Source organism: Hordeum vulgare, chromosome 3H (assembly GCF_904849725.1).
Source record: "Hordeum vulgare subsp. vulgare chromosome 3H, MorexV3_pseudomolecules_assembly, whole genome shotgun sequence".
Lineage (NCBI taxonomy): Eukaryota > Viridiplantae > Streptophyta > Magnoliopsida > Poales > Poaceae > Hordeum > Hordeum vulgare.
Genome location: NC_058520.1, coordinates 614,773,763 through 614,781,781, shown reverse-complemented (window position 1 = coordinate 614,781,781; position 8,019 = coordinate 614,773,763). Strand labels below are relative to the sequence as shown.

General features: G+C 47.1%; 2 protein-coding genes across 2 annotated transcripts; one reads left to right on the top strand and one right to left on the bottom strand.

The window, feature by feature from the left end:
• Nucleotides 1-975: 975 nt before the first annotated feature.
• On the top strand, nucleotides 976-2,581 carry LOC123441162 (zinc transporter 1). Its single transcript, XM_045117665.1, has 2 exons — nucleotides 976-1,798; nucleotides 1,980-2,581. Exons 1-2 carry the CDS (start codon nucleotides 1,123-1,125, stop codon nucleotides 2,369-2,371), a joined length of 1,068 nt encoding a protein of 355 aa, XP_044973600.1. The 5' UTR covers nucleotides 976-1,122; the 3' UTR covers nucleotides 2,372-2,581.
• A 3,390-nt stretch (nucleotides 2,582-5,971) lies between these two features.
• Nucleotides 5,972-7,781, bottom strand: LOC123445686 (probable E3 ubiquitin-protein ligase RHC2A). The gene has a single exon (XM_045122711.1). The coding sequence runs from the start codon at nucleotides 7,610-7,612 to the stop codon at nucleotides 6,422-6,424; it is 1,191 nt and encodes a 396-aa protein (XP_044978646.1). The 5' UTR covers nucleotides 7,613-7,781; the 3' UTR covers nucleotides 5,972-6,421.
• Between the last annotated feature and the right edge of the window lie 238 nt (nucleotides 7,782-8,019).

Here is an 8,019-nt window from a genome sequence, read left to right as displayed (position 1 = left end):
TCCAAAAAAATTATTCCCCGTCAAGGTCAGATACGACTTAACATTCGGAAAAAAAAGTCAAAACAGTGAATTTTGCTCGAAGCAGATGTTGATGCCCAACACGGCAGGACGCAAAAAAAACGCCAGCAATTGGAGCACCCTCATGAGCAATGGGTGCCTGTGGATCATCTGGAGAAGCTCGATGCCCATGGCCACCCCTTGGAGGATCTTGCGGCCCTATTTTTGCATCCATGACTCGCTACTTGTTGCTACAAATTGACCGAAATGTTTATTTGCATGATTGACTTTATGATAAAACCGGAAGTTATTTCTAGTTCGAAGATGTGTTACGTGTTGACTTTCTAAGGTTCTAGGGAGTTGTTTTTTAGGAGGAGTAGTCTTAATGTTGGAGTGCTAAGAAAAAAGAAATCTAATAGGTCGGATTGACTCTTTTCTCCTTGAAAGCATTTCACTCAAAGCACCCCAATCAACATTATCCTCTGTCCTATCGAGGTCATTTGAATACAAATGTTATATATGAAGTTTCTTAACAAAATAAAATACTCCCTCTGTAAACTAATATAAGAACATTTAGATTACTATTTTATCAGTTTATTAGTTTTGCTAATCCTTAGTGGACTGAGATTTTCTAAACTCTGACTTGATTTGTAGAAATGCAACTTATGTTCTTCAGTAAACGGGATAAACTGAAATTACATTTTCTTCCCCGCGAAAGAAAAGGTTACATTTTCTTAAGGATTGATTGAGACATTAAAAAAGTGTCAATCAAACTGAGGATTAGACGAATCCAACAAATAAACATGGGAATAAAGTTAATTAAGAGTAGCGCCGTTGACAATGACTAGCTAGCTGGGTGTTGTACTACACACGCGCGATCGACTTGTACTTTAAGCCGTGGTACTACCGGAAAAAAAGTCAGCACCTGTACTGCACACAGCAACACATGATGGAGTTATCTTACTAATTAACAATGGTTTTCCCCTAATTAATCATGCTTCAACACAGGATGAACTGAGGAGATAACTACATACTATACGTACGTACTGGCCAAATATACCTAGAAACTCCTCTGCATATAGTATATCGTGCTGGTCTACAAGAAATCATCATCACCAATTCACCATGCCGAAGATGGCAAGGTCGACGGGGAGGACGTCCAAGCTCGTTTGCACCCTTCTTCTGCTGTCCCTGCTGCTTACCTGCCTGTTCCAGCAGGCGAGAGGCCATGGCGGCATCGACCACGGCGACGGCGAGGACGACGACAGCGGCCACGGCGACGGAGACGCCGCCGCCGTGGACCGGTCCGTGCTCCGTTCCAGGGGCCTGATCGCCGTGAAGGTGTGGTGCCTGGTGATCCTGCTGGTGTTCACCTTCCTGGGCGGCGTGTCCCCCTACTTCTACCGCTGGAACGAGGCCTTCCTGCTCCTCGGCACCCAGTTCGCCGCCGGTATCTTCCTCGGCACGGCGCTCATGCACTTCCTCGCCGGCTCCACCTCCACCTTCAACGCCCTCACCCACAGCCCCTACCCCTTCTCCTTCATGCTCGCCTGCGCCGGCTTCCTCCTCACCATGCTCAGCGACGTCGCCATCGTCGCCGTGGCCAGCAGGCAGAGGGTCAACCGCGCGGCGCCCCTCCAAAAGGAGGCGGAGGAGGAGGGTGAGATGGCATCGTCGGCGGTGGCGGAGCATCCGCACCCGATGCTCATGACGGCGACGTCGTCGTTCGAGGACGCCATCCTCCTCATCTTCGCGCTCTGCTTCCACTCCATCTTCGAGGGGATCGCCATAGGCGTCTCAGGTGAACACACACCACTGAGCCATTTCATAAGTTCTCCACGCATGCAGCTTGCTTGATAGGCATTGAGGAACGATCAGTTTATGGTGTATTTCATATGTAAAAACCTGAACTAACAGAGGATGTGCACATCGTGAAAATTCATATGTTTCAAAAGTTTGATCAAAATCAATTAAAATTGCAGCAACGAAGGGAGAGGCGTGGAGGAACCTATGGACGATCGGGCTCCACAAGATCTTTGCGGCGGTTGCCATGGGCATCGCGCTCCTCCGGATGATCCCCAAGCGCCCGTTCCTCATGACGGTGCTCTACTCACTGGCGTTCGCCGTGTCGAGCCCGGTCGGGGTAGGCATTGGAATCGCCATTGACGCCACGGCGGAGGGCCGGGCGGCGGACTGGACATACGCCATCTCCATGGGGATCGCCACGGGGGTCTTCATCTATGTCGCCATCAACCACCTCATGGCCAAGGGGTACCACCCGCACCAACCAAACTACTTCGACAAGCCCATCTTCAAGTTCTTCGGTGTGCTCACTGGCATAGCTGTCATGTCTGTCGTCATGATATGGGACTGATTTTATCCATCCGTTAAATCAAGACGGTGCTTTGATTTGATTATTCACATGCACAGTGTGCTTAATTTCATTTGGGTATTGGGTGGGGCATTGTACACATAACACTTATCTGATTTGATTATAATTGGTACATGTTTGGATTGTTTCTGTGAATGTGTGATCATTCGGAAAATGAGATGATGAATAATAAGTTACAATTGTTTTTGATTATTCACATGCACAGTTTGCATATAAGGTTTTGCACTAACATGGGAGATCAGGTTTTTTTCAAGGTTTATTTGCAATTACTGGAGATCATGATAACCTACTCCTTCCGTACTAAAATTCTTGTCTTAGGTTTGACTAGAAATGGATGTATCTAAATACTAAAACGTGTCTAGATACATTCATATCTAGACAAATCTAAGACAAGAATTTTGAGATGGAGGGAGTATTGATTTCAATAAACCGATAAACTAAAATATGGGTGTTAATTATTTTAAATTATCTGAGTCCTTGATTTCCTTGATGAACTGAAGCAAGCATAGCACTCAATTTTATTTTATTGTTTACTTGATTAGGGAAGCATAGCACTCAATTTTATTTTATTGTTTACTTTATTAGGGAAGCAGAGCACTCAAATGAACTGAAGGTTTTTTTTTCTTTTTAGATACAAATGAACCAAAGGCCTGGTATGGAGAAAGAAATACCAATAAATCATGATATGGGACTGATGTGTCCATGTGTTAAATCGAGTGGGTGCTTTGATTTGACTCTTCGCGTGCATAGAGTGCTTAACTTCACTTGAGTTTTTGTGTGGCATTGTACACATATGTGTTTATCTGAATTGCATACATTTGGTACATGTTTGGATTGTTTGAGTGAACTTGTGGTCATGAGGGCGGCATCCCATGGTTGAGTTCCTGATGAGGTGAATGATTTTTTTTACAGCATTATTCGAAAGACAGATGTGCAGCTCACAAAGGGCCTGTGGCTTCTCATGCCTTGCACCAACATGGGAATTGTTCCTCGTGTTATTTGCAATTGCTGGAAAACATAATTAATTTATTAATTTCGGTAAACGAAAAAAATAAAACATTGGCAGGTGCATGAATTTATCAGGGTTCAAAAGAACCAACCGTATGAATTGCAGCAAGCACAGTTACCTTTTATTTTTGACGTAGCACAGAACTCGAATGAACTGAAAGCCTTTTCATTTTAGATGCAAAAATGAATTGAAGGCCTGCGTATGGAGAGAGAGAAGCAATAAACCAAACTGCTTTTATTCAGGCCCAGACCAACAACCCAGCCCATATACCTTCTTTCCTACTTGGTACCTTCACCTCAGTCACTCAGAGTGCTAACATCTAAAAAGACGAAGTGGTTCATAAAAAAAGAGGTAAACTCACACTAACAATATTAAACTGATCCTAGAAAAATTAGCAACATCAACTCAATAAAACATAAGTAGTAAAAAATTCGCACATCTAGGTCTTGTTCTAATTCAGCATCAGGATGTTTCATAAACCATGAATATTTCTTAGAACAAATAAGATCATGATGACAAGCTACAAATATGGTCTGCAATGGAAAGGACAATGAGATCTTTCCTCCACATACAAAATGAAATTGTTGCAGTACTACAGTGGTGGTAGCACATGCACCAGCAACAAAGGACAAAAAATATTGGTATCTTCCTTCACCAGCCACCAACAGAACTCTGCAACTGCAGCTTAGCAACCAGAGGGAAAAAAATGGCATGACTAGGACAGGACATGAATCATTGGCAATCAGGGATACACAAGACACTACAGCAACTACATGAACCATTTCTAGAATAACACCTTTGATTGCAAAACATTGGATACCAGAATGGAATTGTAGCTATGCAGACTACCTATTTCAATAAGAGATGATTTCTACATCCTAATGTGATGAGAGTTGTGCAGGTCTGCTTTAATAAAACAAAAAATGTTCTTGGATCTTTCTCTTATGGGAGACATGCCAGCAGATTTGATGAAGATAATTCACAAATGGTGATTATTATTATTATTGTTTGGAAACTATAACACGGATGTAAGGATGGTAATAATAGTCAGAGAGCATGAAAAAGACGGTCAGCTTGTTGGTTTCGTGAATAAGACAAATAATACAACCTCCTGTGATCCTGTCCTCCTGTCCCTGGTAAAAACAAGGATGAGAATGTGACCTTGATCAACCAATCATGTCTAACTGAAGAGCTGAAAAAAACTGTGGGCTGAAGAAGAAAGTATCTTGAGTGATGTTTAATTGAATCTCTGCGGCAGAATCTAAAATCTTCTAACAGGACACGTGTACAATCAACGACCACCCATCACATCAGGGACAGGATGTTATTTGAAGAAATAATTGAGTGCTCAGAACAATTTATATATCATAATAGGATGAGTATTGTGCAGCTCTGCTTCACATAAAACAAAAAGGTTCTTGGATCTTTCTTATCTGGAACAACAGATTTAATCAAGATATTTCACAAATAAGGATCATCATTTTCTTTTCTGGAAAGTACGAAAAGAATGCAAAGATGGTGACAATAGTAAGAAAGCACACAAAAACAGCCGGGCCTTTGCCTTTGCTGAAAAAGATAATATCCCTGGTGAAGAAAGCAAGAAAACAGGTATGAGGAGGTGACCTTGATCAGTACAATGATAACCAACTTTAGAGCTCAACAAGCTTGTAGAGTAATGCTTTATAGAATCTTTGCTACGGTCTAAACCTTCCAACAAGTCATGGTTACAAAGGACGGACCCCTGTAGCATTGAGCGAGATGGAATTCAAAGAAACAATTGGGTGCTGCCAACAATTTAAGCGCTCGCTATCCAGATGCTTGCATCAGTAACAAAACTTCTCTTGTTGTGCCTCACATAAAAATGAAAGGGTTATTTGGATCTTTCACTTCTGGGAGAGATGCCAGCAGATTTGATGAAGATATTTCACAAATGGTGTTCTGTTTTTTAGAAACTATGACAGGAATGCAAGGATGGTGACAATAGTCAAAGAGCATAAAAAAGACACTCAGCTTGTTGGCTTTGCTGAATAAGACAAAAAATATGACGTCCTGTCCCTGGTGAAGAAAGCAAGAAAAGAAGGATGAGAGGTGACCATGATCAATACAATCATATCCATATCCAACTGAAGAGCTGGAAAAAAAATGTAGGCTGAAGCAGAAAATATCTTGAATGATGTTTTGTTCAATCTCTGCTGCAGCATCTGCAACCTTCTAACAGGTCGTCGGTACAATCAACGAGCCCTTAAGAAATAATTGAGGTGCTGAAAACAATTTATTTATCATAAGTGTTGTGCAGCTCTGCTTCACATAAATCAAAAAGGTTCTTGGATCTTCCTTTCCTGGAACAACAGATTTGATGAAGATATTTCCCAATTGGTGATCATCTTTTTTTTTTTGGAAAGTCTGACAAGAACGTAAAGATGATGACAAATAGTAACAGAGCGCACACACACAAAAAAAAACAGTCAACTCAGCTGCCTTTGCTGAAAAAGACGGTATACCTGGTGAAGTGAAGAAAGTAAGAAAACAAGGATGAGAGGGTGACCTTGATCAGTACTACAATGATATATCCATTTGCAGAGCAGAAAATATCTTGAGGGATGCTTTATTGAATCTTTGCTATGGTCTACACCTTCCAACAAGTCATGGTTACAACGGGCGAACTCACGTCGCATTGAGCAAGATGGAGTTGGAAGAAACAATTGAGTGCTGCCAACCAACAATTTAAGCGCTCACTATCCAGATGCTTGCATGCATCGGTAACAAAACTTGTCTTACTGAATGATATTCCAAAATGCAACAGGAAGACCAACCGTCTTGAATACGCAAACTGGAGGACATTTTCATTGCAACATCTCTAGTTCTGCTCCTCTATGTACAAAACAGCATGCAATTTGTGCTCTACAAATCATCTTTATCTCTCAACTGACTCATATATAGAGTAGAAAAACATCAAACGGAAGCAAACATCTGCGGCTCTCCAACATCTAATATCGTATATTCCCCAGTGTGTGATGCAGTTATCACCTGGCGATGGCATCGGCGTGGCTATCTTGGGATCTCCAGCTCGTGCTGCGGCTCCTCAGACCGCGGGTGAAAACCGAGCTCCACTCCGACCTTGAGGACGATGCCCTAGCAGCATTGGTCGAATGGGCATGTCCAAAGCAGGCAAACATGTTGTCGAACATGCGTCTGACAATTCCCCTCTGCGATGAACGGCTCCCTCTCGATGACCATGAGATCCTCCTCGGTGCGCCACCATTGTTGAAACCGCCGTCCACCTCAGTGTAGACAACTGGGAGCTCCCTCTCTCCTGCCCTCCGACCACCAGCAAACCTCCCAACGGCAAAGCCTCCTCCAGGAAGCCGCCAAATCGTCAAGCCCACCGTCGTCTCCTCCTCGCTGCCAGCCTCGGCCCCAGTGTTGCTGCCCTGGTCGTCGGCGGCGCCCAGGTCACCCGCCGGAGCAGACCGCGGCACGTCCGTGGGCAGCTCGTGGCGGCACACGGGGCACGAGTTGCGCAGCGCGAGCCACGGCAGGATGCAGTCCTGGTGGTACATGTGGCTGCAGGGCATCTCCCGGGCCTCGTCGCCCAGCTCGAAGGCCTCCTTGCAGACGGCGCAGTGGGAGTCGGCGCCGACGTGGCAGGCGGCGACGACGACAGTGGGCATGGACTCGACGGCGGCCTTGGAGGCCGGCGGGTTGTCGCAGGGGCGGACGGCGCCGAAGCCGCCGGCCTCGATCTGGGCGAGCTGCTCGAGGAGGCGCTCGAAGCCGGAGCCCATGAGGAAGTCGGACATGCTCTCGGGCAGCGGGCGGAGGCCGGATCCGGCGCCGTCGTCGTAGAAGAGCTCGAAGCTGCTGGTGGCGCCGGGGGCGTCGTCGCCGGGCGGCGCGGCGGAGCGGCGCAGCACGATGACCGGGTTGTACGGCGACCCCGAGCGGTCCCCCGAGGCGCCGCCACGCCTGCCGCGGCGTGGCCGGACCTCGGCGGGCGCTTCCGCAGCGGCGCGGCGTCGGAGGAAGGCGGCCGGCGCGACGGCCCTGCGCGGCGGCGGCGCGTCCATCTGCTCCAGGAAGCCGCCGTCGCAGCCGGGGCAGGCCAGCCCGGCGTCCCCCTCCGTGCGCACGAACCGCTCGCAGCTGTAGCACCAGTAGGACGGCGCCCCCGCCGCCACCGCCGGGCCGGCAGCCGTGGCCGCCCACCGATCCATCGGGAGAAAAAGGCTCCGGCTTTGGACCGGGACCAGATCCAACTGAGCTGGAGCTGGAGCTGGGGGGCGGATCGGAGCAGGGAGGGCGGCGCGGGAGCAGGGGGGAGGTTGGGGATGATTGGTGGTGGGTGGTGGCGTTTTAACCGGCGGCGACTAGACCGGGGCGAGTGGAACGGGGAATGGGAATATTTCCACCCCAGCGGCGGGGGAAGCGCGTGGGGCCGGCCTGTCAGAGCGGCGGCGTGGCGGGGACGCTTCCTTCATTTCCTTCTCCTCTCGTCTCCGCCGTTGATATTGTCCTAACGCCGTTCCGTTCCGTTCCGGTACCGCGCGCCGTTCTGCCTTGTTTTTTCTTGATTGATGATTCTTCCTTTCTTTTCCCGCTATTTATTTACTGGAAATTGCAA

Excerpts from the sequence above, each read along its gene's own strand:
- LOC123445686 (XM_045122711.1), bottom strand. The coding sequence starts at position 7,612 with ATGGATCGGTGGGCGGCCACGGCTGCCGGCCCGGCGGTGGCGGCGGGG.
- LOC123441162 (XM_045117665.1), top strand. The coding sequence starts at position 1,123 with ATGCCGAAGATGGCAAGGTCGACGGGGAGGACGTCCAAGCTCGTTTGC. Across the intron at positions 1,799-1,979 it reads GATCGCCATAGGCGTCTCAG|CAACGAAGGGAGAGGCGTGG; the intron begins GTGAACACACAC and ends TTAAAATTGCAG.